Genomic DNA, 20,695 nt, shown 5'->3' on the forward strand with positions numbered 1-20,695 from the left:
AACATGTGAACGTTCTCTCCCCCGCCTCCCCCCTGCTGTCTTTCCTTTCCTCCCCTCCTCTCAGGTTATACCCCCGCCATGCCAGCGCCATGAACAATCTTGGCACTCTGACTCGCAGCCCAGAGGAGGCCGAGCGCTACTACAGGAAAGCACTGGACACCAACCCTCAGCATAACCGAGCTCTGTTTAACCTGGGAAACCTCCTCAAGTAAGACACACACACACACACACACACACACACACACACACACTGAAAGGCTGCTGGACAAATATATGGCAGCACCCACTTTTGATGACACACTAGAGACTTTGCTTATGCTGAGTTCACAACTTTTGAACAGTCTCTAGTGGAAAGAAAGTGATTTTTTTCTTCAACAAGCTGCCAAAATTGGCAACGCCCCCCACAGCTGGAAAGCTAAAAAACGTGGCGCTCTCATTTGTTTTAATCTCTGGTTTGAATCACGCCATCGTGGGTTCAAATCCCACGTAAGGAATGAGAATTTCCTCATCATTAGATCCTTACAATTAACTTGCATGTGCAAAAAGCGACATTATATTTCACAAACGCTGGTTTTCAAAGATTTTAGGGTCCTGTGGTGAGGCTAAGCCTGAGAACTAGCTTGATGGGAACCAAGCTAGTCTGGTGGGGTTTTTCAACGGTAACTTGGATGGATGGATGGATGGATGGATGGATGGATGGATGGATGGATAGATAGATAGATAGATAGATAGATAGATAGATAGATAGATAGATAGATAGATAGATAGATAGATGGATGGATATGTTGCAAGATAGACCATCCATTTATTGGATATGCTCACATTGTCCAGTATAACACTAAGATGGGCAGGTGTTGCACCTTCACTTGGTTTTCCCATCTTACATTTAAATCTAACAGTCATGACTTGAAACTCAAACCTAAAGACTTGGACTTGACTTGGGACTTATTGGTGCTGAACTGGAACTTGAATCTGGACTTCATAGCCACGACTTGTGACTTCAACCCAACGACTTTATCTCAACTTTGGCACGTTGTATGTAATAGTGACTTGATCAGTAAAGCAACCTGAGTAAAGACAATCAGCAATCATTAAAAGCAGATGCTTTTGAAGTGACTGCATTTGCAGTGTTAGAACGTAGTTGGCGCCAATGCACATGAACAAATGAGAAAACCTGTAAATGTCAGTGTGAATGTTAGGGTTGAAAATGGCCACCCTGCCAAGCATGTTTTTGTTGTGGTCGGAAATTACTACATAGTTTTCAATCAGCAGACCGTGATTAAACTTTAATGGCCGCGATTCATTGCACTGATGATGCAGAGCCTTGGAGTCATGGTGTGTCGGACACAAACAGGATTGAGAGATGTTTTGAAGCACAGCCTCAGTCAGCGCTCAGGTGGAAATGAACGGTCGGCTGCGGATGAGGTGGAATTACTCATACTGGAGTCAGAGGCCTGAGAAATAATGATTCACCGCGCTCGCTAAATGAAAGTCGTCAATTACCCCGCCTCCTGACACCGCCACTGTAATCTGACAAGCTCTTTATACAGCCGTGGCGTTTTTCTGTTTGTTTGTGTTGCGGTCAAACAGTGCTGACTGCCCTGAGCTCTGTTGGCTCTAATAGAAAATTACATCAATAATAGAAGCTGATATGAAGTATATTATTATGGCCGAGCTCCATTACTATCTCTGTGTTATCAGTGGAGCTGTGAGAACAAACAGAACAGCTGAGCCATCGATCCACTGCTGCGAGTCAGTGACAGCTCTGTGTGTGAGTGTGTGTGTGTGTGTGTGTGTGTGTTGTATTTGTGCTGTTTGTTTTGTGGTTAAATAAATTATACATGTACAACTGCATGAGGATGAAATGAAAAACTACAAGCGTGAAATCTATGGCTGTGATTGAAAATAACTTACTCTTGCTACTAATAGTGATGATGATAATATGAGAGTATAATAATATAGCTCTTATGGCGATGATGATTATGCAGAAGATAATGATGATGATCACAATGTTGATGATGACAAATATTGCTGCTATCGTCACATAAAGTCAAGTCAGTGCTGAATAAAATAGAAATATTGCAGATCAGGGTACAGATAGTACAGGTAAACTGGTTTGTTGTGGCTGTAGTAGCGACTAACAGGCAACAACATAACCTGAATATCTTGGTTGCCGGTCAACAAGAGAAGGATGCAGGTCTTACCTGTAATGCAGGTGAGCTCAGTTCGCTTTCCACCATCCCTCCACTTGTTCCCCGTCAGCCCGTCTTCTTCTTGTTTTAACAACCAGACACAGAGTTTTCCGTTGGTTTCAGTTCATTTATCGTGACAAATACACACAGGCAGAAGCTGACTCAAGACTCGCCCTCTGGAAGATCAGCAACCAATCAGAAATGACAAACGACAACCTGCAACCGTGACAGTATGATGGGATTTCTGCCACTGATGATGAGTGTCGTATGATGTATGATGATATCGCTGCTGCTGCTGCTGCTGCGGTGATAACGACGGTGACGATGACGACGAGGATGAGCATATGATAATATTGCCGTTGTTGTTGATGATTATATTGATGAGGAGCGTATGATGACATTGATGTTGTTGATGATTATCATTATATTGATGATTAGGATGATGCTGATGGTGATGAGTACGTGATGATTTTGCTGTTGTTAATGGTGATGATGCTGCTGTGCTCCAGGTCTCAGGGGAAGGTGAACGAGGCCGTGACTCTGCTGAAGGACTCCATACGCTTCGGCCCACATTTTGCTGATGCTTACTCCAGTCTGGCGTCACTCTATGCTGAGCAGGTAAAACATCCGGAAAACCCAAAAAGAGCACTCCCTTTGTCACAAACACACATACTGTATGCTGCCATCCAGATGACGTCTTTGTCAGGGACGTCCCTGTTCGACATCCTCAAACCACGTTCTGCGTGTATATAACAGCAGCATGGCTTCGTATTAAGAGAGTGCAAGTACTAAACTGGCCTGCCTGCAGTCGGGACTTGTCTCCCATTAAAACATGTGGTGTGTTATGGAGCACAAAATACAAGAATGGACTGCTGAGCAACTGCAGTTGTATATCGAGCAAGAATCTGTAAATCCTCACTTCCCAAATGCTTTCTGAGTGTTAGAGTGTTAAATAGTGGCCAAGGGTACTCAAACTTTGCATATCACTGTTTAAATTTAGATGTTAAATTCATGCATGCAGGTGTTGTACAGCTGCACACAGAGATGAATAATTAGAGAAGGCTGTTCAGTTGTACACACTCCATCGTCTTATAACCTTGGTCTAGTTCATTCCTGTTTTGATTCTCTAGTCATTTCATCTCTTTTCCCTTCTCCCCCCTACAGAAACGTTTTGCTGAAGCCAATGAAGTGTATCTGAAAGGTATAGAGAACTGTCCCGACAGCTCCGACCTGCATAATAACTATGGAGTGTTTCTGGTGGATACAGGTGAGTTGAATCGAGTGGATCTCTGGCCCCCGCACTGATGGGTGAACACATGAACGCCATAGTCCTCTACTGCATAGACATGGTCAAGTTCACTGTTACGCTGCTACGCTAACCCGTAACCTAGTGCCTCTCCCTGCGTGTTGCATCCGACATAAAAAAACACAATGTGAACTTCCCTGGGTTACCTTTCCTTTTCTCACAGCCAGGTCCCTGTCTTACTCACTTGGACCTGTCAATCTCTCTTGACTTCCTTTGGGAGCAGCTCTGTTGGTCGCTCAGTTCATGGCAGAGAGTGAAACAGACTCTGTCTTCTCTGTCTCTTTTTCTTTCCAAAATGTCTTGCCTTCAGCGTCCCCCTCGTGGTGTCTCCAAAATCTCTCCCCCACAGGTGAAGCTTCTGGCAGCTATGAGTCAGAGCCACCACACCCCAAGATTGATGTCAGTATGACCCTGCTTCTCTCACCTGTTTCTGTAAGACATTATCATAACATCTGAATTAACGGAAGGATTTAACCACGGGGAAAAAAAGGGAAGATGCAAAAGTTTGGGCACTCAGGAAAATTTTACCAACCTCTCACACCTTAGTTAGCTTGATAGTGCTTTTGCTTGTTCCCAGTCATAATTAAGATGGCAGGTGATGCAAATTTCAAAGCTTTAGAAACGCTGTAACTCCTCATAGTGAATTTCTCCACTGTGAGATTAATAAAGTCTTAAGTCTAAATAATCTAATCAAACACTCAAACAAAACAATCAGATGTCAGGAACAGTGGAGGTCAAGCTGAGGTCTGGAAGACCAAGAAAACTCTCACACAGAACTGCTTGGAGAGACCTCCAGGAAGATTTAGCAGACTCTGGTTCACTGTTCTACTGTGGAGCAACACCTGCACAAATCTGAGCTCCATGGAGGAGTCGTCAGGAGAAACCTTGCCTCTAAACAAGCCTGATGAGCAAAGGTATGTTTGGAGAAAAAAAAGGATGCAGTATTTCATGAACAGAACACCTCTCCAACTGTCAAGGTGCAATAAACACTGACGTGTTTTTCCATAAGGCCTTTGTTGGAAAGCTTCCAGCCTGCATCGGAATGATTCTGGATTGGAACTCTGGAGCGCGTCCAACTCGCCTAAATGACTGGATTATGCTTAAGGTCCTTTAGTGCTCCAAATTCTTTGAATGATCTTCAGGACATGCTATAAAATCAATACTCTAACCTAGAGCCAATTTAAAACCACGATTATAAACATCCCTGCTGGTTCAGTTGAATTCTTCTTATTGTGTTTGGTCTTATTTATTTTTAACTTTTCTGTAACTCGACATCATTGTAAATGATGACAGCGTCGATGGTTCTTTGAGATTAAATGAAGGTTTGAAATGAAATGGCATGTTGAATTCAACTTGAACATCTGCCTTTAATCAAAATAGATACACTGACAATGAGGAGATGTCTTCCACTCGAATACACATTCGTAAAAAGCAGACATGTTCATGTTCTTGCAGTGCTGAGAAAAATAAAAAACTACAGTCAATCGATCCTTGGCCATGGGGCTTAGTTCTGTACCAGATTTAATCGAAATCTCTTACCAGGTTTTTGAGATACCTCACAAATAGACAAATGTGACTTGTGATATCATGTTATGTTATAATTGAATCACATATTAAATATTACTGAGGGACTGGCTGAAACTGGTAACCATATAATGGATTCTCCTTGATGGGGCGGACTACTGGGGACTTGGATAGAGAACTGCTCAAACTGTTTTAGAGGGGTAATGATCGAGCATAACGGTGCCTCCCAAAGAGTGGAGGATGATGAGGGAGTGAAATGCCTGTAGTGAGAAGGTTTGATGCTGTGGGGACAACTGCCCAGCATCCTTCACCTGTGCTGCTCTAATAGCCTCACTCTCCAGTTTAATGGCCACCATTGATTCTGCATAAACACACATTTTGCTCTGATGTTACCAGAAGTGTCTCTAGTGTGCATTTATTACATGATCCGGCATGATGGTGTTGTTACTGTCAGGTCTGATTTGTTCATGTGTTTTTATTCTTTGTCTTGGAAAAGGCTGCTGGGCTGAAACGGCACGTATAAAATCTGACTCATACGTGATGCAGCTGGAGAATTTAACACATTTCTTCGTTTTCCACTGCAGAATTATCAGTGATTCACGTCAGGGCAAATTTCGATGTGTTGCCTCCTCTTTATAAAATATCAACAAAGCGATTCTTGGCAGACTGTCTATGGACGAACGTGAACATCTACCAGCACAGTATTTTATGGCTTGAGAGCCCTGGAACCAAAATAAACCAAGCACTAACAAGCACAACTCAAGACTGGACCACTTCAGTGTTCAGTGTTATGCTTGGCGGATTTGTCGCTCTTCCCTCCGTGTGATTCACTCAAATCTGTGCGGCATATTTTACAAAAAGCGTGACTATGACTGACATGCTGGCAAGCTTCCTCCCATTTGGTGAGATACTTACACAAGCTTTTAGACTTTCTGCAGGTCCTCCATTGCGTATGTTCCACGTTCCATGAACCCAACAAAGCACATAGTGTTTCTCCGCCTCCACATAAGAAACTTCATCGCCTCAGTATAAGTGTGCACACTAAATACTGCAAGTAATGCCTGGCCTCCACGGCTTCAGGTTCTCACACTCCCTCTCCTTTGCAGCAGCATCCAAAGTAATAATAACATCAGCCAACGAAAGCAAACTGCCAACAGCCATAAAATCCACCTGCACAAAGCTTCCAATCAGTTTTTGTTGATACTCAGTCTGAGATGTGTTAATGAATTATATGTTAATCACTGAGGTCGTACTGTGTTAGAGTGGTACCAGACTGGATCAAACTCACAGGTGTTTCTAATATTTTGCCCTCCTACATAATGTAAATTGAGCGCACTCTTCGTGTGTCTCAATAATCTGAAATTGAATTGCAAGAACTGAATTTTAATTGTGAACTTAGCGTTGAAATTTCACAGCAAATTAATTCAGTTTTGTAATATTAATTTGAAAGTTTATTGGAATTCAGTTCCAAATGAATAAGTTCAGTTTCAAGTTGTGCTGTTTTGAGTCAGCTTTTAATGCAATTATTCAAGTTAAACGCTTATTTAAATAATGTGATTCAAATTCAGTTTCTGTGGCACATATTTCTGCCCATAGACAAAACACAATAGCTAGACGAACTACAGGTAAACACTGGGTGGACAGTTTTCCCAGGTGTAGCTATTTAACGCTGCTCATTGCAGTCAATCTTTGACAAAGTTCCCCAGACGGGCAGCATGATGACTCAAAAGAGAGATAATTATATGAATGAACTTAACTTTTTTAAGTTCTAACTGAGCATAAACTCAAATGAGTAAAAAGGCCAAATAAAGTGAAAGTGAGGGAGAGTGGAAATGGCATCAGTAGTGTTTGCCTGCTGTTTTTGAATGAATTTACACATTTCAGACAAGTAACTCAGAATCATAAACTTTGTTAAAGGTAGAATTTATGCCAGAGCTGTTGTACTGAATTGCAATAGATCGTGCAGATGTCCCTAATAAAGTGGCCTCTGAGTGTATGTGCTAGTTGAAACGCGTAACACCTACGTTTTGGGAGTGGGCTGCTGAGTAGAAACCTTTTTTCTTGTAAATTCACATAGTCCTTTAGAATTTGATCCCCAGCAGCGTAACAGGTGATTACAGTGCTTTTGCGTCAGCAGACTCTAAAAATTCAGAAGGCGAAGCTACGTAACACATCACCAAGCAACAGCCTCTGCTCCCAGCTGGATTTCAATCAGACTGACTGAGAGAGGGGCTTAAAAAGGAATTTATCCAGGTTATATGTAGTGTCCACAACAACAAGACTTGTGGCAATTTGACCCCACTGTGACATCATTTTTGTGGAGGTTGTTGTATGTCTCACCTCATCTCAGAATAGACAGGAAGTGGTGACATCATATTTCCTGAAATAATCAAATCTTGGGAAAATGTCTGTGTTTCAGCTTCTCTGTCGAGGCGTTTCAGTGCAGTTAGATATGTTAATTATGACAAGTTGTGGAGCTTGCTTTGTTATGTGAGACAAAAAGGCAATTTTGATTTGATTTTGCTAGAAGCAGAATATGAAGTCATAACGGAGCAGCCTGATGTGCCACAGGTGTGTGTGGTTACTCTGTTGCAGCCTGCGTTAGCTAGATGATTTAATGAAGGTAAACACAGCGAATGGTCGTGAGTAACAGCACTGAGCTCTAACGTAGCGCTTCTCAAATCAGCGGCTACAGATTCATCTGAAGCCACCATGTGTTGAGTGTTATGTGCTGCCTTCAGATGTCTGCAGGAATCAAGTGAACTGTAGGAGACACTTTGCATACAGTCTGAAGCAGCTGTGGACAACAGATACCAAAAGAATCGCTTATATACGTTTGTAGTTAAATACAGACTGAGTTTATTTTTGTTTTAAGCAGTATTACTATCACTATATCATTGCTCTAAGCGTATACTTTGCTCTTGTTGACACAATCACCAGTGAGGAGTGTCGTCGCACTGGAATCATCCATCCTCGGACACATTTTCCACTAAAATACCAACGACTCACTTTGCGCTGATTGCTGTGCCGCCATGAAAATAGGCTAAAGTCTGCATCATTAAGTGTAAAGATCTTTCCTTTTCTACCCCGCTGTGGGAAATGACCAGCAGTGATGTAAAGCCAACACACTCTTTTTATACCTTGAACAGCGTTGTAAATACAGAGTGCAGGATTCATCAGTTATGTATGAGAAGCACTTGAACTTATTCTAATGGGATGTTGTACCAGATGCCACACAAGCATGACTGGTTATGTTATTGTTCTGAGTATTATTATCATCATAAACACTAAATATATTGATCTGCAGCTCTTTGGAATATCAATAAGCAGTAGCAGGTGTTCCATTTGGAAAATCTGCTCACGCACATGTAATAGATGTGTTCCACCTTTCCCTCCATCTGTCTCCTGCCTCACTGCTCTTATATCCTTTGTTTTTTCCTTTCCTCTGCCCCCCCTCTCTTTCTCTCCCGTATTATTTCCTTCTTCTGCTCTTGTTGATTCCTTCCCTCTATCCTCCCACTTCCTTTCCTTCCTCTTTGCTCTCTCCTCTCATCCAGGAAAGGGGATGCAGGCAGCCGCTCACTACCAGCAAGCTGTCAGACTCAAGCCGGCACATTACGTCGCCATGGTAAACCTGGGGCGCCTGCTCCGGTCATCCAATGAGAACAAAGAAGCTGAGTCTTGGTACAAGAGGTGAGTAAAGTATTATGTTCAGCAGCAGCCTGGAGCAAAAACATTTATCAGCTACAAGGCTGCCGCTGTGTAGCTTACCGTGAACTTTCACCTCCCAGAGGGACGAGAAAAAAAGCAGTTTTTATTTAATCTGAACCACGTTTCAAAAACTGGAAGCAGGCTACAAGCTTTATTGTAAAAAAAAGTTAGGAAGCCGTGTGAATCATAAATAAAACAGAATGCAATAATTGTCTATTCCTTTACTGACATATATTAAATTGAAAACAATACAAAGACAGCTTATTTAATGCTTTACCACATCAGCTTCACTGATTTTTGTAAATACAACCTACAAATCATTGTAGACTTGTCTGTGCTTTAGCTCTGTTCTGCCATGAGTCAGTCTGTGGGGGGCTGAGCTGGCAGGCATGTGGAGTTAATTTTCATAAAGAGGGTTTATTTACCTAGAAATATTTTCTTTCTGATGAGAAATACTTTTTTTCACTGTGAGCCAACAGGGCAGGTAGGAAGGAGGGCAAGAAGTCTGCTGGATTGGTAACAACAAGGGGCAACAGGAAGAGGGGACTGTTTATAGTATAAGACTGCTCCTTGATTCAAGAAGCACCAAGGGTTTATGGGAAATGTGGTCTGAAGTGTGGTATTGACTTTAATCATAAGTGTGCACACACTATATCATACACATTTTGTTTTATCAGTCTACGCAGCGCTTAAACACTTTATGTAGGGAAAACCACCATCAATGAAAGCCATGTTTGTGACCTTTGACCTTTGGCTGCAGGGCGCTGCAGGTGACGAGGAAGGTCGACATCCTGACTCCGCTCGGAGCTCTGTACTACAACACAGGTCGCTACGAAGAGGCCCTGCAGGTGTACAGAGAGGCTGCCGGCCTGCAGCCAGACAGCACCGACATCTGGCTGGCTCTGGTGAGCACACACATACACGCACGCAGACACACACACACACACACACACACACACGTGCGCACACAGGCACATGAAATGCCAGGACATCTGTGTGTGTGTGTGTGTATGATTTGGGAAAGCTGTCACAGCTTGGATATTCATCAAAACAACATCTGTCTGACCTCAAACATTTTGCCAAACCCTGAAAAAAGTGTCTTGTTTCACACACACACACACACACACACGTGCAAACACTCATACGCTGTATTTCTGTCCCAGGCTCAGGTTTTAGCCATGGCCGGTCGTACCAAAGAGGCAGAGAAGATGACCCTGGACATCATATCCAGAGAGGGCAGCTGTATCGAATGTTACCGCCTCCTGTCTGCCATCTACAGCAAGCATGGCAACTACACAGAGGTGTGTGCATGTGTGTGTGTGTGTGTGTGTGTGTGTGTGTGTGCGTGCGTGTGTGTGTGTGTGTGTGTGTGCGTGTGCGTGTGTCTCGCGGCCGCGGTGTCTGTTGGTCTGGGGTGAGATAACACGCGGCATGTTCAGGCGACCACGCTCGGCAATGATAAACGCTCAGCAGGAGATGGTTTCTGCTCCTACAGTTACCGTGGAAACTAATCACCTCTGCTGTACATCAGAGCAGCAGCCGTTTGCTGGCAGGCAGCTGCCACTCATCCTCCCACTCTGTTCTATCACCACCATCAGCACTTCTGCTTATCTGCCTTTCACTTTCCCTATGGCCAGTTTCACAGTGCATATAAACTCTGTGTCGGTGACATCAGCCGGCAGTGTGCCATCAATACGACGTTATTGTCCCATCATGCCTTCACAACAGAAAGGCATGAGCTACTTTAAACTGGGAAAAAAATGCAGCATCTAAGTTTGACTTGCCAAGAATATTTATACAGTGTATGAGTGTACAAATGTGAGTAAAAGAAATGACCAAAATATAAAAAAAACAGAAATGATGTGGTTCAATGTGCCAAGATGCTAATACATGCACAGTGTGTGACACAAAGAGCTGCCTGTGTATGTGTATGTGTGTGTGTGTGCACACCCCTCGTCACGTTTGTGTGTCCATTCACGCCGCTCATACTAAGTCCAGCCGGTGGATGAAAGATTCATATTCTTTATGCAAGTAAATGTAGAAATACCACAACTTAAAAATGCTGTTCCAAGTTAAAGTATTCAAGTACTCAGGTATTGTAATCATGCAGAATGGAGGTGTTACTATGAACTGTGATTTTTGATCATTATTATTGATGCATTACCATCGGCGGGTCTGAGCGGAGCTGATTTGAACCACTTATATACTGCTGGATTCTTTTATCCAAAACAATGCATCATATTTGAAATGTAAATTATAAAAGAAACTCGAGTAAATGAACTGACCGTGGCCACTGACCATAGCGAGGAGTTTCACTGTCAAACATTATCGATTATGCAAGAAACAATATGTTGTTATCAGAGTTTGCAAAGAAAAGGAGAGTTGATCCAGAGAACAGAGAATGAATGCTGGGTGGATGGATACGCTGCTGTTTATCAAGAAATAGCTCTGCCACATATCTTCCAATGAAAACCACAGATTCATTGTTACGTGTCTTTTTGTGTCTGGATTAAATGAACAGTGTGTCAGGGAGCTTTGGAGGTGTTGTTAGGTGTGTTTTTGAGCAGAGCCAGACTGGCTGTTTCCCGTGTTTCCACTCTTAATGCTAAGCTAGGTTAACCTCGATTCACACACACAGTCATAAGTCGCCTCTTAATGCCTTGATTCTCTCTCTGTCCTCTTTCTGTCCATCTCTCTGTCAGTGTGGCAGCAGTGAGGCTAACGCTACACTCTCTCAGAGACACTATCATGCTGTTCATCTCCGTTCTGTCCGGTTAGCTCTGCTTTACATCAGCTTAGACTTCATCCTCTCCGCATCATCCGCTTCTTCCTCTCCTCCCTCCATCCCTTTCACCTTCAGACGCCTCCGTGGTTCAAAGTAGCAGGAAGTGATGGAGGATTTTGCAGAGCCTGCTGTGACTTTCTGCTTTAAGCCAGCAGCGACTCTCGACAGTCGCACCAGGAAGCACGCTCAAACAGCCGGATGCCCGGCTCTGAGAGCAGGGGATTTTTGTGGGCGTGTGTGTGTTCACTTATGTGTGTGTTTGTGTGTATTGACTGTGTGTGTCTGTGTCAGGCTCTGGATGCTTTGGACAGGGCCCTGCAGCAGAATCCCAGTGATCTGACAGTGAGAGCAGAGCTGTATTTCTCCAAAGGAAACCAGCTCCGAGAGATGAACCAGCTGGACCGAGCCTTCGAGGTACTGCTCTCTCTCTCTGTCTCTCTCTGTCTCTCTCTCACTTGAGTGCAAACATGGCCTGTAGCAAACTGCTCATGTCAGAGTGCGTGGAAATGATAACCCAGGTACAGTGTTGCAGTCCAGGGTCATTTGAGGCTAACATCCACAGAAAATCACTTCAGCCCTCCTTTGCCGAGTGCATCAGATCGATTTTTCTCATCACAAAGTCTCCTTTCTCATGCTAAGTCTCGAACGGTCGCTGCAAACATGAGGTGATAATGTCAGCTGTCTGTCGTCTCTCAGCAAGGACGAACAAGTTTACTCTGGCACGATAGGCGCTCTGCTAACATAAGGCAAGCATATGTATTTCACAGTCATTCAGTGAGCTTTGTGCTCTTTAAAGAAATAAGATGTTAGCACCTTTAGATGATCTGTGACAACATTTATTTATTCCCCTCTGCTCGTCTCTTTGTGATGGCCAGCCTTCCACTCCGCCCTCAAGTGTGGCTGTTTGGAACAGTGATCATTGCTGACGTGCAGTTCAAACTGGTTCCGTCTGAGCATAACCCAACCTTAGTCCTGTTTACAGAAAGCCTGCATCTCAGGTGGAGTCTGAAAGCTGGGGGTGTTACTACGGGTGCCCGACCCATACCAGGCGCTAATGTTCAGGATCAGCTTATGTCCTTTGTCATGACCCATTCTTTGTGTTAGTGACCAGCCGGAGTTTTTTGTGTATTATTCATGTTCCTGGGTTCCGCGCTCAGAAGTTCAGAAGGAAAAAATCAAATAGTGACATCACATGCCAGGCTTGCATGTTTTCTGAGCAGCTGGTCGGGAGAGCGAATAGTACAAATTGGTCCAACGCCAGTATTTCAACAAGGCTATCTAGTTTGCACCCTTGGTAGGCGAAGAGAGGTATGTGTTCTATGTAGTAATGGGCTGCTGTGATGTTTTGTACCATTTCGCACTGTGTGTGTGGTTTTTAAGGAAATGTGAAATACTATTTTTTGTTGTTCTGATTTATACATGAATTAAATGTTGATGTATTAAGTAAATGATTTTGTTTTTTTGCTATGTGGTTTTAGTTTCACGGTATCCTAACGGAAGAATAAAGTCGTACCAGTCCAACTCAACGCTGTGATTATTGATGCCAAGGGCCGCCATACTTTGTATTCCTTTTAGTTTCTGTTCTGTTGAGCTTCATTCATGTCAATGGCCTTTTATTCTAGTTGCATGGAGAGGGATTCCCCTCAGATTCATTCTGTCGGATGTCTGGGCCACATGAGTGTTTGGCCGGTTAAATGTCAAACCTGTTTCCACCACAGCAGAGGTTGCTTTGCTCCTCAAGGCGGCCTTTACACAGAGGTGTCACAGCGTAAAGCCAGCAGCTGATAGAAAAATCAGGCCTGGGTTTGAAATACATTTCGATAAACTAACACACAAGCATTGATAGCAGTCAGGTATTATAATATTGGAAGGTTGGAGAAGAGTGTGATGATGGTCATTTCTAATTGGTGACCACGGTGCAATCTAGGAATTTAACAGGGAGGTGAACTTCTAGTGTACTGAAGTGATGTTGGCACTGCTTCCTCTAACCTGAGGAGACACATCCATGGTCTCACATCACCCCTTGAGATGTATTTGCTCCTGTTTGGTTGTGACGTTAAGGTGAAATCCAACACATCCGTGGTGAAAACCCAGCGAAGCGTTCACGTGTTAAAACATGACATTATTCCAAACAGCTAACACACCGCAGAGCGCAGTGAGGATCATTAAACTTTATGCTCAGCCTTTGTTTTCAGCCATGTTTTCTGGAAAAGACTCAAAGAGAGGGAGGATTTCTTCCCTGGAAGTGGCAGCCAGTGCCCAGAGCTTTTCATGGGTGGAATTTGTTTCAGTGGCAGAGTCTGAGTAGAGTTCTGCAAGGCATGTGTCCAGAGAGAAAGAAAGAAAGAAAGAGTGAATCTCTCTTTCTGGATTTGAAAATAATCCAGCTCAACATGAGCTTGAAGGGTTGTCTAAACCTGAACCCCAAATAATTTTCCTCCTCAGTGGTCACATGGTCAGGGTTAGCGTTTTCAACTGCAGTTAGATAGAAAGAAAACCTGCTAACACAGATATAACCACATCACAGCTATATCAGAGAACCAGCCCATTAGGCAGGACTGCCTCCGCCCGCCGCCCTTCACTTTCACTTTGAGAGCTACCATCAAACAGATCTGTTGGCTCGCTGTGAATAACCTGTCTGCAGCCCCACGGGTCAGATTTAATCTGAGAGGGAAGTTTCTGAAAGGAGAGAACAGGAACACACCAAGGCACTTTGTGGGAAACACCGATGGAGTGGAAACAGGACGGGAAGAGCCGGGGAGGTCATCTCAGGTCACTGCAGCTTTAAAGAGAGCAGCGTTTTTGCAGGGGAAGCGCTTGATTAGCTGAAACTGATAATGGCGTGACTGTGTGTTATTTCTCTGGCATTATCACAGCCTCTGAAGGAGCAAAACAAACACAAGGCGAGCAGCCGGAGAAACTGAAGTGCTGTTTGAACTAAACTGGTTTATTTTAAGACTTTCGTGCTGCTGATCCAAGCGTCCGCGGCCCTGCCCTAATCCCCGCAGATGAGACACATAAATAAATGAGGTGCAAATGCCGAGGGTTTTAAATACTGCAGCCCGCTTCCATTGCTGTTTTCAATCATACGTTGGCCTTTAAAATAGAATTTCAGCATTCAGGCTTGATTTAAAAGCTGTGAAGAGCTGTTTTCCTGTCTTTGAATCACATCCAGAGAACACTGAAAGCAGTGCCGGAACATAAAGTGTAATGAGGCTCACTATGCTCCGTGGTGTGTTAGCAGCTTTATCGCTGCTGTGTTTCTATACATCACTGCTCTGCTGGGCTCTCACCATGGATGTATTGCATTTCACATGACACAGGATGCTCGAGGCTGGACTAAGAGTATTGTTACAGTATGCTTCACGTCTGTTTTCTTCTGTTTTACGCCTGTAAATACAGTGACTGTGTGACTGTGCTTCCAAATGTTAAAGTTACGCAGCTCTAAACCTCAGTGATGATTGTTATATCATCAGAAATATCATACGCTTCACTTTACTGTAATCACTGTGGAGTGCTGCTATATTGTACGAAGTAAAACAATGTCTTTTAATCAAGTAGCACCTCTGACTCACCACTGTCCCACTTTCACTGAATCAGTAAGTTAATCAGAGCCTGAAGTCCAGTTCACTGCACTGACTCATTACAGCTCAGCTAAGGGACAGTTTGAGCCATTTTTAAACATGTGATGCAGCTGAAGTTACCTGTTTAACAGTTTTTCCAGAGTCATGGTAAGACTGATAACAGCTATACATCTGTCTGCTGGTCTGATTTCAGTTCTCCTCCTCATGTACGTATAAAACAATGCAGTGTTTGCATACAGCAGACATCAGTCTTTGCTTTCGCCCACAAGCTTGTTTGAGTTGTATAATCACGATCACCTAACAACATTCTTCCTGAACCACCTTCAAATATGGTTTGGATGATGGGACTCTCAGTGGTTCTTGGATTTGCTCTTTGCTCAGCGGGTTCGGGCCACAGTGGAAATCCTATGGCTGTTCCTTGGCCTGATGAGATATGACGCTGATCCCTGTCTGTCTTTGTTTCCTCCTGCTAGAGCTACAAGCTGGCTGTGGAACTCAAACCCGACCAGTCCCAGGCGTGGATGAACATGGGCGGGATTCAGCACATTAAGGTAGCAAACGGCACGTTGTTTCTGAAGTGAAAGCCCATCAACACTGAACCATACTGTGAGAAGTGGAAAAAAGAGCTTTGATTTGTTGAAACCAGTCCAATGTGCTTAGCTCACCGAGGCTCATATCCCAGCCAGCCTTATCCACGCCTCTTGTTTTCTGTCATTACCATTTTGAATCATTGCTGTAACTTGTTAGTTAGAGTCCCTTCTGTTGTTATTTCCCTCTGCAAAAAGTTGTTTTTAACTGAGTATAACCAGTGGAGATTCTGGTCAAGCTTGTAAACCAGTCAGTGACAGGAAAATGGTCATTACAAAATACCTTGGCATTCAGCTATCTTAGCTGTGGTTGATCAGGTTGAGCTCAACCAGAGCTTAGGGGGGTGTAAAATGGAGATAAAGTTACTGAGGTGAGTCAGAGGAACAGAATAATGCTGCAGTCTCAGGAAACCGTGATTACTGAAATAAGTTGCAGCTTCCAGAACATATCAGCTGCTCAGGAAACAATAAAAAACCCCACTGGAACAATATGTGTGTACTATTATTTAATTATTTTCTGTGTTTAAAGCCTCAGGTGATCAGTTCACCTGCCCGCATTACTCATGTGTCCTCCTTGCACTGGTCTGTGGCATCAGTTCATACATGGCTGCTATGATAATCAGTGTAGGACAGAAGTTTCCACACTGTGAGGCACACTCCCGGGGTGCATGCCAGTGTTTCTAAAACAACAGGAAGTTAGTCATTGTAATTGATTTGGCCACTTAACAACAGGGTCAGCAAGTGCAGCAGCAGCAGAGACTGTGGCACAGCTCAATTGCCACAATTTTCATCAAGCTTTGTACTCCTCAGAGGCCGAACTCAGTCAAATGTAAACACAGAGACATGACAGCCACGTTTTTAGAGTCAGTGCGACTTACACTTCCAAACATATCACGACCTTGTCCATAAATGAGCTTAGAAATCATAGGATGTGCACTGTTTAACTCCACAACTTGTCTGAGAATCTTCATGTTTTTAAGTTTTCTTCCGTGTCAAGGTGTTTTTGTTCGTCCATGGGTACATTACAAACAGCTCAGCATACATTTAATGGTGCCGAATGGCCAAAATATAAATGAGTATAGGGAAAGAAAAAGAAAAAAGGGTCTCAAGTTGTAGCATACAGATAACTAACTGACTCCATGGCAACATTATACATTATACCCTACCCTAACTGCAGTTTCAAACATCAGAGCATGTAAGTAAATAAAAGTAGGACCAATAATAGCTTTTGTCAGGAAGCGGGCCACAGTATGAGATAGATAGATAGATAGATTAATTTAATTACATAAAAACATTAGTTTGAGAGGTGTGATAGTGTTTTCTTCATAAGATCATACATTGTTAAAAATGTGAACTTTTAGAAATCGATGAAGTGATGTTGGCTGTAGGAATGTATTCTTATACTGAGCTCACACAACAGGAAATGTAACGCCTGATCCAGGAGAGAAGGCAGCTCAAGAAGCAGTGGAGGAAGGCTTCTGATTGTGAAAAGGGGGGCATCAACATTCTCCAGGGACACATCAAAAGCTATTTTACAACCACTCAGACGAGCAGAGGAATCACGTAAATCACGAAAAAGGAACTAACAAGCAAGATCACCTGTCCCTCTCAAGTTCGTCCAATCACAGGGTGGAAACCGGACGACACCAAGGCAGCGGCTGGACGAGCATCTGGAAAGAATGTATGGGGATGATAAGAGGCACATGCACACAGCTATTCCAGCGGACATCCCACCAATCGAACAACCAGAGCACCAGATGGGCAGTAATCCTCCAAAGTATAGCTAGTTTTAGCATGCAGTAAAGCAGGCAAGAGCATGCTCCTGATGTTTTTTTGCTTCCTGTGGAAGTCAATGAGAGGGGAGAACACAGGTTTAATTCCACAGCAGAAGTAATCTTCCAATTCTGCCCCATTGGAGTGGTGTTCAATTTTTGATACTGTTAAAGCTTCCCCAAATATTCCTGTGGCAGTGTTGCCAGCTGATCACAAAACACATTGGAGGACTGTGAGAGAGCTGCCATTTGCCGCAATACTGTTTCCTGCCACAAGGTGGCTAGAATGCGCATCATCTGTGATTTTCCATCTTCTGTTATAGTACCTTTTTAAACATGGTTATATGTTCATTTTATGTGTATTCTTATGTGAAGCACTCAGTGTGTGTAATGTATGTGTTTTTTAGGTGCATTTCTTGTATGAAATGACAAACATTTGACACATGTTCCAGTTTTCTTCTCTGAACAACATCAGACATGAAAGAGCAAATGTTAACAACATCTATCAACAAATAATATAAAAGAGTGCAAATACAGCAGGCAGCCTCAGGTTAATATAAAAATGTGCAATAACATGACATTAGTTCACAGGCATCTGTCACCAAATGGATCGAAATGAACAACAAGAAGAAGTTTGAAATGGTTATAGGCTAATCTTAAAGCCTGTTCTAGGTTTTTCGCCAGAAAAAAATCAATCCAAGATTTGTAGCTCTGTTCCACCATACCTGACTTCACCACCACATGGCATCTCCACATTGGCCTTTACCATTGCAATCCAACTGTGTAGTGGATGGCGAGTAGTTGGAGTTCATCTACCACCAGTCAGAGTCTACATAGATGACATGACACCATGACAACTACAGCATCTTGCACCGGGTGCCTTTCGAAGGAATCTTCAAGAGAACATGACTGGGCCTAGAATGAAATTCAAGCCATCCAAATCAAGAAACGTTTCTATAGTGAAAGGCAAACTGACTCGGCCTTCCATCACCACCAGGAACACGGGATTGTAAGAGGTGGCACTTTGGATTTTAACATCACATCCTGTGTATTAAAAAGTTCTGTGGCATTGAACATCAGTTAGACCATGTCCGCAACAAGTTTAAGTTAAACTGTAGCTAGGATGTGAATATTTGGACCATATAGACCCTGATTATAAAATGTAATAGTGGAACAGGAAATAGTCCCATTAAAACATAATGTAAATCCCACACATTTGTGTTGTTTGTCTATTAGTCACATATTCATACACACATTCTGGAGGCAGTTTAGCTTTTTTGAGCTCCTCATCATCTGTGACACAGAAATGTCAGAAGATGCTTTCAACTTGTTTTCACTCATCATGAATTTATTCCTTCTGTGGCATTCATTGAAACTGAATTAAACTGAAGTGAACATATTGCTGGAGCGACAGCCCCACCTACTCTGGATCGAATGTATTGTTTGTAATGCGTGTACTGTTCTGTGTTTGTGTGTGCAGGGAGACTATGCAGCAGCCAGGATGTACTACCAGCGAGCCCTGCTTCTGAGCCCTGGTTCCAAACTCCTGAAGGAAAACCTGGCCAAGCTGGACCGACTGGAGAGGAGACTGACAGGGGGGGCGTAGACAACCATGATCTACCAGGTGCTGCACCATCCTGGGCACAGATCAGGGGAGCGGGGCACCACCCAGCCCTCTGGAGCCCAAGTACCAGCCACCAGGCTGCTGGATAAAACTGACCTGGTTACTAAGATGACCTGCCTGTGTTTGAGCAGAGGAGGAGGGTCAGGACCCAGTGTTCTGGGGTCAAGGAGACTGGTCGAGCCACAGAAGCCTTTCCTGGGGCAAGCAGAAGGGAATGGCTGGTTGAAGACCACTGGAGGGTCCGTGTATTGCCCCGGCTACATCAGCTTTACTTCAACATGCACATCTGCTTTAGACATTTGTGTTTGATTGATTTCTTATTTAGGTTCATGTGAAGTAATTTCCTTATGGCACTTAATCACAGATTATAATTCAGTCCTCTCTTAGGCAGAGCACACGTTAGTGCAGTGATAGTGTGTGGAAGTTATTATTATGAAGGAAATGAGCTTCTTGAGTAGGTGTAACATATAATCTAAGCTCAAAGGCCCACTTACCAGCTCTTCAGAGTTTTCAAGCACATGTCAAAGTCTTCTTCATGGTATGGAGCTTGCTTTGGTTTCTTCAGGTGACCTGACTGGCACCTGGTCACACACATCATCAACTTAAGTTTCAACTTAAGTCATTGACAAGGAGGCATTGGTCGGCGTCAGAAAAGTCAGGGAGGACATTCACATCCAACACCAAACCAGTGGTGGGACAATGTCGATGGTTTGCAAGTCACAGGCAGTGTTGAGGAAGCTGCTTTGATTACCAAGTGAAGACCAAGTCCTAAACTTGAAGCTTCATGAGCTTTAATTGTTCATATGATATGAATAAAAGTTTAACTTGAACATTATGACCGCTGACATGATGCAACTACATTGTTTCTGTCAGGGAAGATGGGAATTTAGGGGAACTACGGGTTGAACCCAGATGCAGACACAAGGGGCGTAAATATAAATTAACACATTTATTTAACACAAAGAAAACCAGAGTAAACCAAAACTCAGGGAACTATGAATAAAGACACACTAGGGTAAATGGGTTCACACACAGAGAACGAAGACAACACCGGGAAACAATGAATAAACACAAAACACACAAACTCAACGGAGCTAGGGACAAGACTAAGAACAACTATCGGTGTATAAAATAAAGAACAGAAAACGCTCCCGAAGGAGGAAGAAACAAACGGCTAACAAAGACCTTAAGAACTTAACTAACAAAACAACAGAAACAAAAATCACTCCTGAAAACTCTGAGGAAAATAACACTACTAAGAAATAAAAACAAAACCAAAGAACAATCTAACAAAGAACTGAAAATCTGCTGTAATTAGCGGTAACCAAAATAACAAAACTAGACTATAGAAATTACAATAAAAGGAAAACTCACCGGGAACACGGCACGGACATGAACACAGACAAACCGAGGGTTAACACAGACATTAACAGAGACACGTACATGAACAAAGATAACGCGACAAAGAACACTCACTTTAGGGCTAGGGCTAGGGCTAGGGCTAGGGCTAGGGCTAGGGCAAGGGAACCGCAGACAGCAAGGTGACGAAGACAACGACCCAACAAAGACTGGGGGGAAGACACGGACTTATATACACAGGGCAGGAACAC

The 20,695-nt window shown here is 43.3% G+C and overlaps 1 protein-coding gene across 1 annotated transcript in view; it reads left to right on the plus strand.

The window, feature by feature from the left end:
* Window positions 1-20,400, plus strand: part of tmtc1 (transmembrane O-mannosyltransferase targeting cadherins 1) — a 133,565-nt gene extending 113,165 nt beyond the window's left edge. The window contains exons 11-19 of the mRNA XM_041964362.1: window positions 65-208; window positions 2,702-2,810; window positions 3,357-3,459; window positions 8,580-8,715; window positions 9,494-9,638; window positions 9,897-10,034; window positions 11,810-11,932; window positions 15,576-15,653; window positions 18,942-20,400. Coding sequence (XP_041820296.1) covers window positions 65-208; window positions 2,702-2,810; window positions 3,357-3,459; window positions 8,580-8,715; window positions 9,494-9,638; window positions 9,897-10,034; window positions 11,810-11,932; window positions 15,576-15,653; window positions 18,942-19,067 — 1,102 coding nt within the window. The 3' untranslated portion in view covers window positions 19,068-20,400. The remainder of the gene's footprint in view (window positions 1-64; window positions 209-2,701; window positions 2,811-3,356; window positions 3,460-8,579; window positions 8,716-9,493; window positions 9,639-9,896; window positions 10,035-11,809; window positions 11,933-15,575; window positions 15,654-18,941) is intronic.
* Window positions 20,401-20,695: the final 295 nt, after the last annotated feature.

Source organism: Chelmon rostratus, chromosome 22, assembly GCF_017976325.1.
Source record: "Chelmon rostratus isolate fCheRos1 chromosome 22, fCheRos1.pri, whole genome shotgun sequence".
Lineage (NCBI taxonomy): Eukaryota > Metazoa > Chordata > Actinopteri > Chaetodontiformes > Chaetodontidae > Chelmon > Chelmon rostratus.